Raw genomic sequence first — 21,860 nt, 5'->3', positions numbered from 1 at the left:
TCAGAATCAAGGAATCTGGACTTCTTTTCTGATGTTTAATCATAGAACCAGGAGGAATGTTCTATTTACAATACAACAAACCCCTGGCTGAGCATTTTCCCAGACTAGAAATATCTCAGGGGAGAACCCTTTTTGCAGCCCTCTGTTTCCTCTGGCAGCCCCTTTCCAGCTCCACTCCAAACCCAGCTCCACACTCTTTCTCTCAATGCTAACCATAACCCTTACCTTAACTGAAATGTAAGACAAGGCCCCAAATTAAAAATATCACAAAGAAGAACCCTTTTTGCAGTCCCCAACTTCCCTTGGACCCCACTTCCAAGGGTACTTCTTGGCTTTTTCTTTCTTTGAGCCCCAATGCAACCCTAAGCTGTGTCTTACACAGAAAACCCCAGCTCCCCCTGCACTGGGCTCATTCAGTCTCACGTAGAAAAGGCTCAGGGTGGATCTTAGTTCTTCATCGGAGTGTACAAAAACACCAGGGCCAGGCTCTTTTCAGAGGTGTACAGTGAAAGGACAAGAAGTAACGCGCACAACTTGCAGCTAGCAAAATTTCTGTTAGATACCAGAAAGTATTTTTCACAAGACTGGCAGACACTAATACGCCTGCCACTACTACAGACTAAATTATGTCACTGTAACTCAGGACAGTCTAGTCTCTAGCTCTGCATTACAGTCCTACAGTGTCATCAAAGTTCTAGAAGAAGGTTCAGCCAGTAGTACAGGCAGCAATGAAGTCCTTAACCTTTCCAAAGGACAGACCACATCTGGAAAATCTCACAGAAATTTCTTAGTAAAGCTTTCAAAGAAGGAACAGACACCGCTTCTCTTTTCACAGAATTCGCATTTCAGCACTATTCTAGAAAATGAAGGAAAGACAACTCCACTTAAAAAAAGGTCAAATTCAGCCTGAATGACAGAGCAGTATTAGCTGCGGTATTCCTGGTTATTATTCCTTCAGGATTCCCATATATACACATCCATGGCATACTTGTATCAATATTACAAATACTTGCTGAAAATTCCAAACAAACAAAGAGTCTCACCAATTCTACTAAGACCCTGGAAGTAACTGAGAAAGGTTTTTCAAAGGTTTTATACTTTCACCTTCGCCTTGAAATGAGCGTAAGCAACCTTGAAGTTTAAAATCACAAGTTAGGCTTCTAAGTAACGTCAGTCCTTCCACATACATCAGTAATTGTAATCTGAGGGAGGCCAATGCCATTCTGTCAGTGGGAGAATTTAGCAGCTAGAGAAGCTGTAGATCCTTTACTAAAATGGACCTCAAAGATACTATTTAAGTTTTATCTTTTTAGAGATTTATCAACCTAATGATCAATGGCTAGGAGGAAAAGATGTTCCTGAACTTTTAACAGAAATGGAAGAACAGTGATTGTTTTGAAGAAGTCTGACAAAGTAAAAATAAAAATAATTAAAAAAAACCCAAAGCAAAATACTAGCTAACGTTGTGAATATTGTCAGTACCATGAGACACATCATTACCTGGATGCCAGTTGAGAAAATTCAAAGGTTTGTGATCTGACCACTGCCAACCTCCAGAAACGTCCAGTTGATTTAAGCCAATCCAAAAGATCTCAGCGACATCATCCTTAGCTGGAGATAGGTTTGTTTTTTAAGGAAACAATTAGTATAAAATGCTCATCCTTTATTGGTCTCAAATTCAAAAGGTGATCTGAAAGTGCATGCATTTTGGGAAAGAAAGACTGCTGCTATAATTGGACATGCAAACTTCCTTGAACTGAGGAGGAATTCACCCACACAAGTGGTCACTCCCAGTGCCTTCAAAGGTTTGTCTTTTGCTTTTATACTCCCAAAGGCACACTGGTAATTCCTCCAGGCCAAGCCTGAACATCAGTGAGGACAATTTCGTAACAAGTGTATAACATGCTGCGAAAACACAAACTGCCACTCTGGCCAGTATTTGAGATTTTGGGGACATTCTTCAGTACAAATATGAACAACAGCTAACCATTACAACGAAATAAAACAGATTAATTACTCACCCACCCCCCAAAACCCCACCCTCTAAAGTGAGATTAGCATCTTATTTTTACTACACAAATGAAATCACCACTGCATTTCAAGTAAAATTAAGTTTTAACCCAGAATTTTAAGGCAGAAACTAAAATGCTGTCTTCACTTTATGTTAATTTGTCAAGAATTCCTGATATTTATACGTGAATAATTACACCTACCTTGTATGTAACTTAATTCAGATGCATCTTGGATGCTAAGTAAATCTCCCCCTTGCCTCTTACATGAAATATAAGCTTCCTTCCAAGAAAGAGCAGACTGTGTATTAAACTGGTAGCAACTTTCAGACCCCGGATCATGTTCCCAGGCATCATGACAACCATCCTCTGTTTAAATGAAACAGAAGGTATTTGTAACTGCAACTATACTGAAACACCATTAAAGTTTCAAAAGAAAAATTAAAATACTGAAGGTCTATTGATTTTTATATTGGTAATCACACAGACTGCAGAGTGTGTGCTGATTGTCCTGTCAAGGCTGCAGTGGAAGAGGGACCTGCTTTTACCCAGCTTAAGAGCAACATGCTGTGCCAAGGTGGAGCCGCACATGTGTGAAGCGACAGAACGCTTTTAGGATATCTATTTAGAAACCAAACGTGCCTGGTTGTAAGCAGATTCCCCATTTTCCATCATGAGTATAATCTTCAGATGTGGCGCACCATTTCCCACCCGTATGCGTTTCATCCTGAATGCAGTCATGATGCCATGTCTTATTATACAGAAAGGGGAACTCACAGGGTTTTCCGTAAGAGTTCCCATCTTTGGTATAAACCTCTGCAGGAAAAAAAAGAAAATTAAGGAAGTAAACACAAGTTGCCCAGCACAGGAAAGGACAGCATACCAATATCACTGCTTGTACAGACACAGTTAACTTAAAAGCATGCAAATTGTACCTGTGGTCTTAAATAAAACACACTATCTTCTTGTTACAGACAATACACAGCAACGCCAGAACTTAAAGAAGTAAGAGAGGAAAATATTTTTCTGTACTTTTTCTTCCGAGTGGAGCATAATACAGCAGAAACTTGTTTCCCCCCTTCCTGGTAAGTTCAGAATAAATACATTGCCCTGTTGAAGTTCAGGTGGTTTGCACAGAGTCCTACAGAACAAGGCTCTAGGAATCAACAGATACAGGAGAGGGAAAACTTTTCAAACTGGAGCCTACTGGGCTCTTCAGACTGGCTACTTCGAATAATTCAAATACAAAGAAAATTCTGCTTTTAAATAGGATAAAGCAAGTTTTCATCACTTCTTCCAGCAAGTGACATTTCAGATAAGACTGGCTTCCATGGCAAGTGGACAGACTACCAGACCAAAGCAAATGGATGGTTCCTGACAGCCCAACATGCTGCGAGCTAGCAGCATGCACTGAATTTGACTGTACAGCCTACCAGCAAAAAAACTATCCTCAAACCTTGCTAACAGCAAAATTCCCATCACTACGAAGACAACAGTGTCAGGTCTGACAGAATTGGTTAATATTTCATCATTAAGTAGGCTCTGACTGAACTGTGGGGGGAGGAATTTAAACATGCTAAGAAATTCACCGGTAACAACTTCTGCAGTTGTGCATATTTATTTTTTATTAAAATTGGTTAAGGTTTCATAGTGTAATATCAGTATCTCTCTACAGCAAAACATTCTATTGCTTTACTGATCAGTCTTTTCATGTGATTAATACCTAAGAATGCATTGACAGACATACAGCAACAAGCCCTCAACAAAACAAAAAAACAATCCCCCAAACCCCCGTGCAAACTTACCATGGTAAGAATACCGACATATATCATCAGAGGATCTGTTGCTTCTCCACTGGTCTGTTGCATTTATGCTTGCAGTTACATAGGTACTCTTGATAGTCACTTTGTATTGAGATGCACCAAGGATGGAAGCATCAGCACATCGCCACCACAGCATTAGTTCTGAGTTACAATCAACCATTTTTAGGCGAGACGGCGATTTGGTGAATATATCAAGTCCCAGGCACTGCTTGGACCCCAAATGGAAGAGGCGATTCTGGGAAACCCATTTCCATAAAGCTTCACTTGTCTCCTTACAGTCATCTATCACTATCCGTGAGTTTTTAACTTGTATGCACTTGTCCAGTGTGTCATGCCGGATGCTAAAAGCATCGTTGCCTGTGTAAGAACAAATATCCACATATGGGTAAGATTCAGTATCACTTTCACAGGAAGTTAATTTTTAAAAGTATAATCACATTCTGAGACATGCTATCAGAAAAGTACAGCAGCTGCTGTTTGTACACTGCATTATCTCTTTTGTATAAGCCACACTAAGTACATTCTCCTGCTCTTCAGTGAGCATTCTTTACTTCTGGGGGAAAAGAAAAAAATCTCTTTCAAAGCCATTATAAAATGAGGAGAGATAAAATGAGGCTGTTTTCTAAGTCTAATCTTATCGGTGAGAATTCTTCCTTTAATTTTATCACACACTGATTGAATCTACCCCTAATTAATTTGCAAGCTTACTGGGTAAAGAAACGTATCTTCATGCCTACCTGCAAATGCAGTTACACAACAGGTACCATAAAATACAACTAATAATAACTTTTACTTAGCATGCATTTTTTTAAACTATGTATCATATATGATGCACAGCATGATAAGTTCATATGTAAACCAGTTTGTGGGTACAAACTGCAGTATTACTAAAATAACTGGCACTTCTTTTGGGAGAGAAATTTAGAATGAATATCCCACCAAAGATACCACACAGATTAGGAATATCATTTTTAAAATGACAGAAGCAGCTTAGTTTCATTTTCAGCTGTAATGTAGCTTGTCATTAAAAAGAAAAAAAATTGACAAAGCTTAGCACACAATTTGAAAAAGATATAGATTGCCCTACCGATACAAGCTGACGCCTCTGCCAGCATAAGAGCACTTCTGACAAGTGGCAGTAGGTTTAAGCTAACTGAGAAAAAAAGTCCCCTAGAACTACTTCTGTGCCAAAATAAAGATGGCCCCACAGTATAAAACTTACACTAACCAGGGTGAAATGGACCTTGGCTGTCCCAGACCCACAAGGCTATCACTCTGCTGTTTAAATAAGGAATCTGCTGAGTAGTGTTTTGTATTTAATAGTAATGCATTGTCAATCACATTCCTACTGCGTTTTTTTAATATGACTTAATAATAGGTTTGGCTGAATGGCAAGGAAAATATTCAGCGACGTTATGCAGTGGATTGTACCACTGCTTCCCAGGATACTCGTGAATTTTCCACTGTGTAAGTGCCAAATAGTATCTAAATAGTATTGAGCTGGTCGAACTGTAAAGAAGAATCTCTAAGTCAGCCACCTACTGGAGTGACTTTTTCTAAATAGCACACTTCAAACCAACAGCCTCTTTCATCCTATTAACTAAGAAAGACATTCTAACAACCAAACCCGCTTTTGTGGCATCTTTCTACCCTGTGCTTTCTCATCACTATACCTGCTTTTTGCTCTTTATTCTCCCCCTCCAGACTTTCTTCTTTTTCAACTTCTTGTAACATGCTCTCACCCTCTGCTCAGTTCTTCCCTTTCCTCCTTCTTCTTTCACTTCTTCCCACACAACTCTCATACTGACATCAGGAAGAAAAACACTTTCCAAAATTTCCCCGGAAAAACTGCTGCTGCTGTCTCACCACATCTCTCGCAATTCATTAATACCGGTGCTCGGCTCCGGCAGTTCCACACTCTGGCCATGAACTTTTACTTGACATCAGCTACAAACCCCAGCCCGTCACTGTCAAAGATAGAACAATATGCGACGCGCAACCAGTTCACACAGAACTCAGCCTGCCCCCCCGCAGCGCGCACCGAGCCAGCAGCTCTGGTCTGCACGGGGAACCTTCCCACCTGCTTTCCGGGAACGGGGCAGGCTCCTTCCCCTCGCCCCGCGCACCAACCCGCGAAAGAGAACCTCGGCCCGACGCCCCGCGGGGGCCCTGCCCGAGCCGGGGGTCCTTCCCCTCCGGCTGCAGGAGGCCGAGGTCCCGCCGCCCGCCCGCCGCCGCGCAGCGCACCGCTCCGCGGCCCTGCCCGGCACCGGGAACGTGGCACCCGGGGGCGGCGGGGCAGCGGCTGGTTCCGCGGCGCCCCGCGCGGCAGCTCTGGGGGTTTTTCCTCCCTGTTCCGCTCCTCCCGCGAAGTTTCCCACGTCGTTGCCGCGCAGCTGGACTTTGCCACCCAGCGCGGCGCCCGCAGGCGCCGGGACTCGCCGGGGCGGGAGGCCCGTCCCGCGCCGCGCCCCCGCCTCAGCCTCCCGCGGGGCGCAGAAGAGCCGTCCGCGCCCCCGTCGCCGCAGCGCACCCGCGCAGCGCCTCCCCCCTCGCAAGGCGAGCGCCCGGCTTACCGGCGGCGCCCCGGCGGGCCGCGCAGCACACGAGGAGCCAGGCGAGGCCGCAGGCGGCCGGGCAGAGCCGCGCCGCCCGCCCCATCCTCCCGCGGCGCGTAGGCTGCGCGGAGCGGGCGCGCTGCCGGGCTCGCTCTGCCGGAGCGTCGCGCCCGCCGCCGGCTGGCCGGGCCGCGAGCCGCCGCCCGATTGGCCCGCCCCGCGCAGCGTCACCTGTTGCCAGGAGCAGGGCGGCCGCGGGTTTGCGGGCAGGCGCGGGGCGGGGCCGGGCCGGGGCGGTGGCCGCGTGTGAGGGGCGGTGGCGAGGAAGGGCCGGCCCCGGCGGAGCGGGTACGGCTGCGGGAGCCGGGCGCGCCGAGCGGCAGGGGAGTCGCAAGTGGAAAAGTGAGAGTAAACCTGGGGCAAGCGAAGGGAAAGCGACGAGAGGAGGAAAAAAAAAAGAGGAAAAGTGACGGAAAAAAAGAAGGAAAAAATGATGAAAACCCGAGGAAACCCGAAGAAAAACCCCCAAAAGCAGAGCTGAGTATTGCATGGCACATAAATTTGGAACAAGAAATCAAAAGCCTTCAGAAGCTCACAGAAGTGAAGAAAAGGCAAAAAGCAAAGAGAATGCAAACCAAAATTAATAAATAGCCGCAGACGCTGATGTGCAACACCTGAAAGCCGATCAAACAATACGTTTCCGCGCGTTCCCCGGCCGCCCGCACCCCCCGGGGCCGCCACCGCCGCGGCTCTGCGGGGGGCGGCCGCCACCACCCGGCCCTGCCCGACCCTGCGGGACCCTGCCTGGGGCGGCCCAGGCGGCTGCTGTCGCTGCCGGCGCCCCCCGGACCTTCGGGGACTGAAGGCGGGACCAGGTGCGGGCCGGGCAGCCCGGCCACCGTTCCCAGGAGTTTCCCGGTAGCTGCAGCCCGGATTGCAACTGCCTGACCCGCTTCTGCCAGGGAACGGGGAGGAGGGGGTGACGCTGGGAGCAGCCGGGGTGACCGCTGCTGGGAAAGCTGTGATGCTACAGGAAGTTCCAGAAACCAAAAATAAAAACACAAGGATGCGGAGAACCGGTTGGCCTGCAGGAGGAAAAGGGAGAGAAGGGAAACTGACAGAAAAAGAAGGGAAACTGACAGAAACTATGTGAAATAAAACTGTGGCTGTTTATAGCTGCGGGTTGGGTGATGCGGCGCTGACCTGGAAAGGCTGTATAGCTCGAACCCTAGCTGTGCAAGAAAGCACCTGCCAAGTCACAAAAAAAAAAATTCTTTTTGGCTAGGAAAATCTATTTTGATTAGACTTGAAGGGAAGGAAATACTAGATTTTCATAAAGTTGGGAAGTGCAATGTGCAATCTGTTTTATGCATTTCAAGCATGCCCATTGCGTAGGAATCTGGACACCCGGGGAACTCAGGAGCTGTGGGTGTGCCAGACTGGGAACCGGGCAGAAAGACAGTGAACAAAACCAGGCGTCTGCCAGCGAGCAAATGTTCTCTCCTACTGGAAACCGCAGAGCAATACCTGGTTGCCAGGGTAGGAGCTGTTTGAAAAATCAGAAATCAGGGTCAGGCAGAGAGGGGTCTGCAGCTGCAGCAAAATCGAAGCCGTGCTACCAAAATGGTTATTATTAAGCTTTAAAGTCTCCATGCAGAGAGCAGGAGGCAGAAATTCCCTGCTGGTGAGCCTGATACAAAAGGAAGCTGTTGAAACTAAAATTAAATATGAGGTGGGACAGTGTTTCTTTTTAAATAAAACACACTAACAAGAAGCAGTAGGTGTGTGAACCCTGCACCCCCTTGAACCTTTCCAAATGCTTGCTATTATCAACGTAATAACTGTCCCGGTTTTGGTATGGAGAGTAGTGAAGAGCTTAACTTTGAAACTAACAGCATGTGATGCATACTTACTGAACATACACCAGCAACTCTGAAATCAACAGTACACTGTCTACTGAGTATGTATCAGCAAATAAGTATATTAACAGAGGGGATGTTCTGTTAAGGTATCTTAATGTATATAACATACAATCTCCAATGTGCGCTTCCAATTTGAGGTCCTGTTTCGTTTAACTGTTTATAAAATACTAGGCTGGATAACACAGGATCACACCCTGATCCTGACTCAAAAATTAAAGGATGTCCAAGGAAGGAAGGATTGCTGTTTTCACTGGTGCCTGTTCTTTTCAGTTTTGTGTGCCCTATACTTAAACTCTGTCATACATTAATGTAGGAGGAGATACGCAATGTATAGCCCTGGTGAGCCCACTAAAACACATCCCTGCCCTCTGCCCTCAGCCAAGCAAGCAGACAGATAAGAGTACACAGACTCACACCCATACAACTGTTTGGCTAAAGTGCTCTACACACAAAACCAGAAGTCCATGTTTTGGTGACAGAAGTTTAAAAAATTGAGAATTATTGAAAATCATGTGTAAACAGTAGTTTTACTGTTTTTCATATCGAGCATTTTTTAAAAAGCCTGAACAGAAATGCTTACTGTTTGGTTTGTTGTTTCTTTCCTTTGCCTTATACTAAGATAAAATAGGTTGTGCTACAATGTTTTGTGGTCTGTGGGAATAATCAATGAAAAGTGAATATGCAGACTGTGGTTGTTAATCCTTCAGTGGGCTTGCACAGTATCTCTGCAGCTAACCAGATCTTGTGCACTCTGGTGCTGTGCAGTCCCCCACTAAGGCAAAGCACTGTCAGTCTTCCTGGCAGCCCGTGCAGGGCAAAACCCACCATGGCAACACTCATCTATGCAGGACACACTGACGCACAAACCAGTGCTACAGGAATTAGTAGGATCTGGACACTGGAAGATATTCTTTGATAATCTCATATCCCAAAATCTCAACTAGAAATCCACACAACCTACCCAGAAAAGCCAGCCCCCATGTCCATTACAACACTACCAGTTGCCACCAGTAACTTTCTAGGCTGCCAGCTCCTTGTCTGAGTAGTCAACATGCTTCTATTTCCCTAAAGAGCTGGTGCACATCAACAATTTTACAACTGGTATCTGTTTCTGGTATTAGTTCTGCATAACACTGCTACATGCACTTGGGGAATAGAGCTTGGGAAGCCATGGAATCATGGAATCATTTAGGTTTTTAAGATCATCAACTCCAACTATTAACCCAGCACTGCCAAGTCCACCACTAAGCTATGTCCCTAAGTCTTTTAGGACCTCTGGGGATGGTGATTCCACCACCTCCCTGGGCAGCCTGTTGCAATGTTTGACAATCTTTTTGGTGAAGAATTTTTTCTAATATCCAATCTAAACCTCCCCTGGCACAACTTGAGGCCATTTTCTCCCATCCTATCACTTGTTACTTGAGAGAAGAGACCTACACCCACCTTGCTTTCAGGTCATTGTAGAGGGCAACAAGGTCTCCCCTGAGCCTCCTTTTCTCCAGGCTAAACAACCCCAGTTTCCTCAGCTGCTCCTCATATTGTGCTCTGGACCCTTCACCAACTTTGTTGCCCTTCCCTGGACCCACTCCAGCACCTCAATGTCTTTCTTGTTGTGAGGGGCCCAAAACTGAACACAGCATTCAAGGTGCAGCCTCACCAGTGCTGAGTACAGGGCGACAATCACTTCCCTTGTCCTGCTGGCCACACTGCTTCTGATACAAGCCAGGATGCTGTTGGCCTTCTTGGCCACCTGGGCACATGGCCAGCTTCTAGTCAGCTGGCTGTTGACCAACACCCTCAGGTCCTTTTCCACCAGGCAGCTTTCCAGCCACTCTTGCCCCAGCCTGTAGCTTTGCATGGGGTCATTGCGACCCAAGCACAGGACCTGGCACTGAGCCTTGTTGAACCTCATGCAATTGGCCTTGTCCCATTGACCCAGCCTGTCCCTATCCCTCTGCAGAGCCTTCCTGCCCTCCAGCAGATCAACACTGCTGCCCAACTTGGTGTCATCTGTGAACAGTGAGGGTGCACTTGACCCAGAACTGGCCCCAGTACTGAGCCCTGGGGAACACCACTCGTGACCAGCTGCTGACTGGATTTAACTTCATTCACCACAACCCTTTGGGCTCAGCCATCCAGCCAGTTTTTTTCCCAGAGAAGCATATGCCCGTGGAAGCCATGAGCAGCCAATTTCTCCAGCAGAATACTGTGGGAAACGGTGTCAAAGGCTTTACAAAAGTCCAAGTAGACAACATCCACAGCCTTTCCCTCATCCACTAAGCGGGTCACCTTGTCACCCTCCAGAAGGAGATCAGGTTAGTGAAGCAGGACCTGCCTTTCACAAACCCATGGTGGCTGGGCATGATCACCTGGTTGTCCTGTATGTGCCGCATGATGACATTTACGATGATCTGCTCTGTCTCGTTCCACTCTGCCCCATGGTACAGCATCTTTCTTGTCCCCAGAAAGGTGAAAAGTTCCACACACCTCTTCTTAATGGAGCTAGCTTTCATAGGCAATATCTCAAACAACCTCTATTCTGCTGAATTTGCAGATCCTCTCCCTTGGGAAGACTCTTGGCCTCCTCTTGGCTGTAAAGGGTGTAATCACTCTGCAAACAAAATCAAAGAAACCAAACAGTAGTTTGGAAAGAACAGGGCAGGAAAAAATCAAAATCAGTGTATGTCATATGATAACCTATGGAACTCTAATACAGTTTTCTGTTAATTGAAAATGTAGGTTTGCACCAAAGCTGATAAAAATTATTACCCTTTTTAAAAGGATTTAGCCTAGCTTTATCAATAAGGCTTCTGCATTTAATGTGAGCTGCACAGCAGCGTTACTGACAGCATATTTGGCGAACAATTTCTTAATTGCAAATCACAAATATTATCACATCCCCATGAATACCTACGGCTCATTGCAAAGCAGCACTAATACCAGAGCAAACTTCAACCATGCCTACAGAGATAACCAAATACAGAATTTCAGATACAGGAGGGACCCAACCACAGAGCTGACAGTAATGCACAGCAGCCTTTTCTCTTGCTTCCAAGCAGCTTACTTTGCCTTTCCAGTCAAAAAAACCTTTCAAAGTGCCAACATCATGACTAAGAGCCTTGTATTTTTAGCAGGACTCTTTCTTGCTCGTCAATAGATAATTTATTTTATGCCCACATGTTTAGAACAGTAGCATTCCCTGGAGAAAGTGTCAACACCTGTCTACCCATAAATCTCCACCCTATCTCTCCTTGCTCACCACATGAAATAGAGACTTTGCATGAGCAACCTTTCTTCCTCTTTTACAATTGACACATTGTAATCCAGTTTTTCTGGCTAGGTTGAGAGCATCCACATGCCAGTGAGCACAAAGGGAATGCTGGAAAAGGATTTGCAATCTCCAGCATCTCCCAAGAGTGGGAAGAAGCTCTGGAGATGACAATTTCTGCTCTTCGATCCCCCAGAAGTGACTTTGAAACTGTGACATCTGAACAGGGAACACTAGTTGTTTATTTCTTTCTTGACCTTGCAACATTGGTGCTTGCAATACCCAGGCCCTTACAGAAAAAAACCCCAAACTGAAACAAAACGAAACCTACCAAACAAACAAACAAAAACACCAAACAACCAAACAAATGAGGGCTTACAAGAACTGCAGGAGCAGAGTTATTTCCTGAGGTAGACGACTTTCTCTGAGAAAGCTGTGGTGCCCACAGAGCAGGCAGCAGACAAAGCTTTCAGTCCTGCCTAGACTGTGCTGCTGTTTGATGTTAGAACATGGCTCTGGTTTGAGTAAAGGGCCTGCTAACTGTTCAAAATATCAGCCCTGAACATGTTTAAAGATGGTCTAATGGAAAAAAAAAACTAGACAACTGCAACTTTTACCGTAAGCATGGCTAAAAGTCAAATGGTTCTTTTTGGACATATATACAAGTTTGGTTTGATTGAGTTAATCTCGTACATGGCTATGAAAAATATCACTAAAATTCAAAGAGGAGGTGGCAAACATCCAGCAACTGATTTGGATACAGAGGGATCGTATCCAGAGAGGTCTTTAAGCAATAACTTTGACTTGGTTTTGCATTAATTCCACCTGGATGGTCTTTTCTTCATGGACACTTTCTTTATTTGCTGGCTTGCTTTTTTAACTGGGTGTTGAGGACTTAATTATTTTTAAACAGTAAAGAATATTCTGCTTTTAGCAAAAAGGTAACACAAAGGGAAATGGCTTTTCTCTGTCATTGCTTTACATTTCCTCTTTCAGTGGCAGCAGCCTAAACTTTTAGCACATTATGAAACTGTCATATTGCACAGTAAACCTAAGATGAAATCATACACTCACTCAGCTGAAATTCTGTGTATTTCTTACATCTCTTTAACAATCTCTATATGAATCTTTGGCATGAGTTCCAAGGGTTTGAATTTTTTGTTGTATTTGAAGGGTCTATTATTGTTATGGATCCTTACATTTGACTTTCTCAAAGTGTTATCATTCCTAATAAATGTTGTTTATTAGGAATGTTATTACAGCATTTTAGATGTTATTACAGCATTTTAGAGACTGCTCTGTTTCTCCCACTGCAGAGAAACATGGTAGGTAACTTCCAGAAATAATAGAGTTACAAACGTTTATTCTAATACCAACCTCCTTTTTTTGCTCAAACGTGACAGTGCCAACTTCTGTAGGGCTGCCTCCAGCTCTGTCCTGCTGCATATACAAACTCAGATTAGAAAGGCCTACTGAAACACTAGAAACAGGTTTGAGAAATAAAACAAAGACAGGAGTGTGAACAGATCCACTCTGCGTCTGTGTCTATTGATAACAGGGAATGTCTTTCTCTGGGTGTTGGTTTGGCTTTGACTCCAGCTGGGATCTCTATGTGCTCCTGGAACAACAGGAAAAAATAATACAAGCTGTACTTCAATATTCAGAGAACTGCTTAAAATCATAAAGTAAGTGGTAAATGATACTCTTCTGTTGCACTTTAAAAAAGGGTCTCTCACACCTGTAATGTGCAATTTTAATGGAAATTGTGCCTCAGTGCAATAGCTCTACTGGCAGTGTTAATATGCTCAATCTCCTCAAAAGCTGTTTTCTGTTGTCACTGTGCCAGTGTAGGATTATTACTCAAATTATGATTGTAGGAGCTGGCAACTGAATTGATATTTTGTACCACATGACATTTGTTGCAAAAAACATAGTTTGGAAGAATGGTTTAAAAGAACATCAGTTATAATTTGGGAAATGTTTTTAAGCAAATAAAAATTAATACATGTGGAAGAACTTTTAAATTTAAATGAAAAAGCTTTTTTTTTTTTTTTTTTCTTCTTTAGACATGCAAAGCAGAACAGTTCCCTAAACGTGCTGAGGAAGAGCCTGTGGTTTTGAGTCTCACATGATGTTCTGGAGTCAAAATTCAGCTTGTTGAACAGAAGAAGATAAGACCCTCCCCAACAGCACTCTCCAAAATGCCCCCATGGCCTTATATGTGACCAGAAAGGGGCAAACTTTCATCATGCAGCTGAGAGGACGGTATAAAGAGCAAAATTTCAGATTGATCAGGACTTGGGAGCACTTCTGAGATAAGAAGAGCTTGTGTGGAAAGGTTGGACTCACTGGGGACTAAACTGCTGGCATTTAAAGGTTGTGATTGATTAAGCTATGAACTGAAAAGCAGCAGGTGTGGGGAATGCACAGTTCAGTATGCCATCAGCAAAGGTTTAGGAATTGTACCTTTTTGAGAGCAGAAGAGGCCAGAGAGCAGAAATAAGGAATGGAAAACAGTGCCCTTCAAAGGGGAGATGAAGGAGGAAACAAACGCTGCGACAACATATACTTTTACAGAATTGCTAAAAATCCAGTGAATTAATGGAGTGAAGACAATGACATGCTAGACATTGCAGTATCAGAACATAAAATATACAGAAAAGATAGGAGTCACCTCTGCTGGTGATGGGGTAGTGAAATCTTGTAATGGGGTAGTGAGATCTTATAATGAAATCAAATGAACAATGTGGGGACCCAGCAGATGACACTGAATCCACATGGATCGAAATGCCAGCTTTGAGTGTGTGTGGTACTGAGTCTGCACACTGCCTGCCTATCCAGAAAGACAGAGAGGGTATGCTGAGAGAGATCAGATGGGCAAAGAGGGCTGGAAACAACTGAAACTGTACTTCAGGTAACCCCCATGTTATCTGGACACTGCAGCATTGGAATATAACACAGACTACATTCGACTCTGTCAATACTGCTTCACAGAGCCGTTGGACAGGGAAGCCACAGAAGAGATGCAGCCTTTCATTTAGTCCTCATTAATGTGCAAGATCTTGTCATACATCTTCAGCTCACGGTTGCTGTTCCTGTGTTTATATTCAAAATTCCCACAGGCTTGACAAAGGCCAAGCATTCCCAGCAGTTGCACCCAGTTTCAAAAGGGCCAGAGACATAAGAATTGAGAAAGTTTGTGAAGAGGAAAAAAAAGCAGCTAGGAACATTCATTTCTTAAACAGTAAATTCTTAAAGGTGGAACTGAGTTTCCTGAAGGATCCACAGTGCAGCATCAGTGTATGCCATCTACTAAAGTGTTGAGAACTGGTAAAAGGAAGTAGGCACAGCTAATCTCACCACAGGGTAGATTATTAGAAACAATGATGAAGTCATCTCCAAATGAAAATCACAGAAAGGATTGTAAACTGACATGTTAAAGGAAAGCACAGTGAAAGAACAATAAAAAAGTGTGAGCAGCAGCTAGCAAAAGGAATCCAAGCTAATGTTAAGTCTTTCCTTTCCACATCAAGACCAAGAAGGCTACTGGAGTCTGACAGATCAAATGACAACTGCAGAGTAAAAAAGAGGAGAGATCAAAACATTTCCAGAGAAGCTGAATGATATATTTGCATGTATTTGCTGGAATAAGCAGATGATCCCCGTATCTGAACCCTTCTTTCTGAGGGAGTCAGCAGAGACTTTGCCTGCAAGTGTTCTGTGAAAGGCTGTAACCAAAAGCATGCAGAGCAACAAAACCCCAGGCACCCAAGCTTTCTAAGTGAGTGCAGATAAGAAATAGCAGATCTTCTAATGGACCTACCTTTCTCTTCAAGCTTTCTCTGTGCCCAGAAACTGTAGCGTGTCAATGTGACACCAATCTCTAAAAAATCTCTAAAAAAAGATTCCAGGAGTGAAGTGAGGGGACAGGATGCTCAATACGGAAGACTGGCAAGCCTAACATCAGTGCCAGGCAAAGCAGTAGAAACTGCAAGAAAAGACAGAATTAGTGTGCACCTGGATAAATATAATCTATTTATGTGCCAGCACATCTTCTCTTAATACAGTATTTACCTTCTAGGCTTCTAGACAGTTTTTTGATGAGGTCAGTAAGCACGCACATACAGTAGCGATCTGGCTGATATGGTCCACTGGTAATTTCTTGATCTGGATGAAAGCTCCTACTGGGTGAACAAATCAGCAGGCACTCCTAACTGGAACTTGCTGTTCACATTTTTCTATTGATTTGAGGGGGCTTTGTTGTAAAGGAATTATTTGTACCTTGCTCTTCATATTCCTGAGAGTGAGACTGAAAAAACTTTTGTTATTACCCAGAGCTTACATGAAGATGAGACTTGAACAAGAACTACCTGTCTGTGACTCAACACAGCAAAATTTGAGATAAAGTTTGTGGGTGGACAGTGCATACAAATGAGTTATAGAACTTCTCTCCGTGCTTGATGCCATGGGTAAATCAGGGAGAGACTATGAGAGTATTGCTATCAGCTTTTCATCACTGCACAAGTACTGCTGGTGAGCTGGTTTCATGTGCTTGACAGAATATGTGAGGGAGAACGTGGAAGATGAAGATAGCACAGAACAGCATAGATCCCTTATGACTCAGATCTGCAGTGCTCTGCACATGCACTAAGCATTAATAAGCTTCTAGAAAAAAACTTCAGAGTAGATTTTAAGCTATAAAGCCTTCAGGATTTTGGTCACTTCAGAGATCACCTCTGTGCATAATGTACTCCCATTGTAGAGATCATCAGTCGTGTCCAAGATGAACCTGTTCCTGGCTTTGATTTTGAGCCCACTCTCTTTCCTTTGCTGAGGCTGTCAAGGAGTAAGCCTGTGCTTATGGAGGACTTGCTTTGTAACACTGCATAAGTACCTCTAGCTACATTTTTAAATGCAAAAAACCCCAAAACACACCAAACAAACCCCCAAACCCTCAAAAAAACCCCCACCAAAAACCAGAAGGGAAAAGATAGTAATGCTATATAATCACTAAAATAACTAAATTGTACAGTTATTACTTTATTTGTATAGTCTTTATTCTCAATATACCTAAATAAATCATAAAATTCTAAAAATAAAATGGAGAATGAACCAAAGGTTATAGTGGTGAAGAAGATGCAACTGCGTGTAGAGTTCTAGTAAATGATCTATTTAATCCATGCTTAATTAAATAGCCCTGTTTCTTTAAGGAGCACATCTACATTTCTTTTTCTTTTTTGGGGGAAATAATATACCCACAGTAATAGTAACATTAATTGTTACATATATTCTATTAAACAGCAGCACTTCACTCTGTGAAATCCGTAAGTTTCTTAAGGTTTGTATTTCAAAGTGCTGAAACAGTCTGGCCATGCAGAATAACCTTGGGGCTGGATCTATCACAGGCAGCATTTAAATGCCCCAGTAGGAACCTGCGGCCCATATTTAGGGGCATGCACAAACTTTGGAAACTTAAAAAATCTCTTTACAACCATGGCCCTGGAATACTCAAGTAAATGAGTCAAAGAAGCACAGGATCTCTAGAGATCATCTAGTGCATCCTCCTGCTTAGAGCAGGCTCGGCTGAAGCAGGCTGCCCAGGGCTGTGCTCAGCTGCATTTTGAGTATCTCCATGGATGGAGATTCCACAACCTCTCTGGGCAATCTGCTTGAGTGTTTGACCACCACCACAGTAAAAATCGTTTTTCTTCTCTTTAAAAACTTCCTTGTATGTCCATTTGTGCCTATGGCCTCTTGTCCCTTCACTGAATGCCACTGAGGAGAGTCTGTTTACGTCTTCTTTATTCTCCCCAACTTCAGGTAGAGACATTGATAAAATCTCCCCGAGCCTTCTTTCCTCCAGCTGTCAGCCACTCCTCATGACAAATGCTCCAGTGCCTTGATGATATTTGTGGCTCTTCACTGGATTCGCTCCAGTAAATCCCTCTCTTTTCTGAACTGGGAACTCCAGAACTGGATCCAGCACTCCAGGTGGGTCTCAGCAGCGCTGAGTAGGGTGAAATGATCATCTGCCTTGACCAGCTGGCAATGCTCCTCCTGATGCAGTCCAGGATACTGCTGGCCGCCTTTGCTGCATGAGCACATTGCTGGCTCATGTTCAAGCTGGTGTTCACCAGGACTCCCATGTCCTTTTCTGTAAAGCCACTTCCGAGCTGGTTGGTCCCCAGACCTAGTCATGTATAGGGACATTACTCAGCAGGTACAGATTTCCTATTTCCCTTTGTTAAACTCCATGAGAGTCCTCTTGGCTGATGTCTCCAGCTTGTTGAGATCCCTCTAAATGGCAGCACAACCATCTGGTGTACCAGCTACTCCTCCCAGTCTTCAGCTCTCTGCAAACTTGCTGAGGGTGCACTCTGTTCCATTATCCAGGATCATTAATGAGGATGTTAAACATTACTGGCCCCAGCACTGGCCCCCAAGAGTACACCTTTAGGTACTGGCCTCCAGCTGGACTTTGTGCCACTGGTTATAATCCTTTGAGCCTGGTGTTTCAGCTGATTTTCAATCTGTGTCACTGTCCACTTGTCTAGTTAGCAGTTTGTTAGGGCGTATACTATGACAGCCAGCGATGAAAGACTTGCCAAAGTTAAGATGATTAACATTCTCTGTTCTTTCCTTGTCCACCAAGCCAGTAATTTCATCATAGGCAGCTATCAGGTTGGTCAGGCATGATTTTCCCTTCATAAATCCATACTGATGACTCCCAATCATCTTCATGTCCTTAATATATTTGGATATGGTTTCCAGAATGATTTGCTCCATCACCTTCCCGGATATCATGGTAAAGCTGACTGACCTGTAGTTCTCCACATCCTTCCTCCTTTTCTTCTTGAAGCTAGGCATGACATTTGTGTTGAACTTCCAGTCCTTTTCTGATCACTGTGACCTTTCAAAGGTACTTGAGATTGGCCTTGCAATGACATCTGCCAACTCCGTCAGCACTTGTGGATGCAGCCTGTTAGGACCCATGGACTTGTTTGCGTCCAATTTGTTTAAACATTTTGATCTTCTCTACTTAGGCTAAGTCTCCATTGCTCATTGGTCTCAATTCCTGAAAGCAAATCTTACTAGTAAAGACAGAGGTGAAGAAGGCATTGATCACCTCTGCCTTTTCCGTGTCCTTTGTTACCACCACCCCATGCAGCAGCAGGCCCACATTTCCTCTAGTCTTCCTTTTGCTGCTGATACACTTGCAGAAGTCTTGACAGTGCGGAGAGCTATTTAGCTCCTCACTTTTCTCTGAACTTTGCCAATGGACTTGTCCACTAGGAAAGTTCCCAGACAGAGAAAGAGAAGATGCTGTCATCCCATTTTTAACAAATATATAGGCAGTTCAGGCTGTTTCTTTGCTACGAAAGACTCAAATGCAGTCCCATTTTCTAAGAGGAATCTGGACCCACATTGATCCAGATTAATTCAGTAACTACTGGGCTAAAGCAAGTTCTCAGGGTCTCCTTTTGGAGCTTTATTAATTTTATTCAAAGCATTGAAATATTTATTAGAGCACCAAGTGGAATTTAAGTCTCCCTATTCCCTTTCCTGACAAATGAGTGCTGTCACTACTGGAGCACAGTCTCACTCATGTTCTCATTGCGACCTGTTGAATGTTTACTTATTGGTATAAAGTCCAATGGTTAGATTATATCCCCCTTATGAATCTAGCCCTTGACTACACAACGTGAAGTCTTCAGAAAGACAAAGTGCTAAAAGTATCTTGATTTTAACTTTAACTTGGGCACAGATGCAGAATGCAATTGTAATCCTACTTTAAAAATAGAATGATCCAACCACTAACTTCAGAAATGAATCCTTATGGCAACAATAACCATATTTGTTAAACCTAGCATTTATCTTTAACCTTTACTCCCACACACTTTTATAGCCATGGGCCCTGCCAGAGAGACATGACTGACACAGCAAAGTAGGAATAAGCAAAAGGGAAGCCAAGAGTCTTGACTTTAAAAGCAAAAGTTAGTGGAGACTCCAAATCTGAGTATATTTTATTCATCTAACAAAACATGTTTAAACACAAACGTTGGACGTAAAAAGAAAGCATGAGCAAACACAAACATAGTGCTAGAGATCACTTTAGGCAGAAGTTGCCTTCAATTAGTTTATTTTTATAAACAATACCATGGACTTTGAAAGATTGCTAATTCTGTAGTATAACACCATAATAACACTGTAATGAAACAAATTTGGATGGTAATCTCACATTTTTAACCCAATACATAACTGAAAATAGACCTGGTTTATCCATTTCATTACATCGTAGTTCTTCCTGTTACTGCTATTAGCCTGAACTGAGAACAAAAGTTACTCCAAGTTTAGTTGGAAAAAAGAACTTTGGAAATTAATTTTTACCAACAATTTTCTGGCAAAACATCTATCTGTCTGGCCTCAGAAGCATTCTGGAAACAGTGATGGAATGAGGTACTTCACACTGTTCTTGCAAGGGGGTTTCCCCTTGGTAACAAGGTGGTGTTTTGGCAACTTGCATGGTATTTGGCAATCATTTTCCCTAGACTGCCAGAGAGTATTCCCCCCTCCCCGCCCCACATTTTATGTGTGGAATACTCAAAGTGAAAAACAGGTGGGTCAGCCAAGATGACACAGTGATAGTAGTAACGCCAAGAAACAGAGACTGGACCTCCCCAGCTCCCAGCATCAGGCAAATCCTATGCCTGCCACCAAACAGCGCAAGTAAAACACACAGCTTCTCCTTTGCCCAGTTTTTCTCTGAAATAGAGAAATAAAGACTGGCTGATCCACAGATTCAGTGACTGACTATTGCTCTGATTTCATTTGGCTACTTTGTTATTAGTATTGTAACTGCCTAAGCAAAGAAACAGCAATGCATGCCTACACATCTTGAATATTCCATCTGTTGGATTTATTTGCTTGGTTAGAAGCTTGTTTTCTTACGATGGGAGGATGAAAGCAGCAGGACCCACAATCTAAGGCATCTCATAAAAATGGCACTTCACCAGCAGGAGTCAGGGTTGGGTCCCTTTTGCATTAATTTCTCTGCAAATGTGTGGATTTCCCCCCTAAACTCAAAGTGTATGGTAACATACTAAGACTCTTATTCATGGTCTCACACACACACACACACACACACACACACACACGTTATATGAAAGCAAATAAAGATAGTTGCAATTAATCAGAGAATGGACAAGTTCAGAAGGTACTTCACCAGCTACTGTATGGCCTACTGGATAGGACTTTAGCTAAGCTTGTAATACCACCTACAGCATTAAAAAGTCAGATATGCACATCTCTGATATCAAATTAATTGTTAAACAATTCAGCTTTAACAATAATAAGATTTTTCTCTAACGATCTGAATCTAAAATTACTACACACTGAATTATGGGGAAGAAAACAAAAATCAGTTCAGCATCCCACATGATCTGTTTGTTTTAAACAATAATGCATTCTGCTACATCTATTTTGGCACTTACTTGCTAACAGCAGATGTCTCTGTGCTGCAACCAATGTATCAAGCAAGAAAAGAGCTCCAATATTAAGTAAATGGTGAAAGTTGTTCCTAAATTTCTTTCCTTCTCCCATCTTTGGGTTGCTTTTTTTGTACCAGGATATTGTTTTCCTTTAATCTCTTTTATCTGTTTCCATTTCATGCTATAGTTATAGCTAAGACTGGCCACAAGTTAAACACTGAACCGCACTGGAATTTGATGTAGTGCCCATATTTTAAGACTTCCATTCTTCTATACCTAAAACACCTGAAGCAGGGGAAAAAAACCCTGCACATACTGTATATCCACCTCTCTGGCCAGGTTATAGAGGAATGTTTAGAGCATCCAGGTAGAGTGAGATATAAATATGTCATAGCAGAGCCTACTGTCCAAAGACCACTATGCTTTTTTTCTCCCCCTTTTGCTATTTATATTTTCACATTAAGTGTCTGAATATTTATCACAGTAGCTTTTGAATATCATTTTCTAAGGCACAGTATGCAGTTTGATGCTCCTCTCCTCTTTACAGCTTTCAACATCCCCCCTTTCCTTATTGCAGAGTGATCAAGAGGCTGACAGCAGTCTTTTTTTCCTCCTCTATGATTTATATCACAATAAAGACATAACTTCTCTTCATTTCCTAAAGTCATCCCTTAATGTTAGACATATTTCAGCCTCAGGACTGCTGAATCTTACTACAGGGAGAAAACAAGTCTAAGACTGATTTGTTATTCATCTTGAGAAATTTAGTCATATATTCACAATTGTCTTCTC

General features: G+C 43.3%; 1 protein-coding gene across 1 annotated transcript in view; it reads right to left on the bottom strand.

Annotated features, from left to right (window-relative positions):
* Nucleotides 1-6,587, bottom strand: part of LY75 (lymphocyte antigen 75) — a 46,495-nt gene extending 39,908 nt beyond the window's left edge. The window contains exons 1-5 of the mRNA XM_055718474.1: nucleotides 6,409-6,587; nucleotides 3,815-4,189; nucleotides 2,652-2,825; nucleotides 2,214-2,378; nucleotides 1,501-1,611 (exon numbers count right to left, since the gene is read on the bottom strand). Coding sequence (XP_055574449.1) covers nucleotides 1,501-1,611; nucleotides 2,214-2,378; nucleotides 2,652-2,825; nucleotides 3,815-4,189; nucleotides 6,409-6,493 — 910 coding nt within the window. The 5' untranslated portion in view covers nucleotides 6,494-6,587. The remainder of the gene's footprint in view (nucleotides 1-1,500; nucleotides 1,612-2,213; nucleotides 2,379-2,651; nucleotides 2,826-3,814; nucleotides 4,190-6,408) is intronic.
* Between the last annotated feature and the right edge of the window lie 15,273 nt (nucleotides 6,588-21,860).

This window comes from Falco cherrug, chromosome 8 (assembly GCF_023634085.1).
Source record: "Falco cherrug isolate bFalChe1 chromosome 8, bFalChe1.pri, whole genome shotgun sequence".
NCBI lineage: Eukaryota > Metazoa > Chordata > Aves > Falconiformes > Falconidae > Falco > Falco cherrug.
This window is presented reverse-complemented; position numbering and strand designations above follow the sequence as displayed.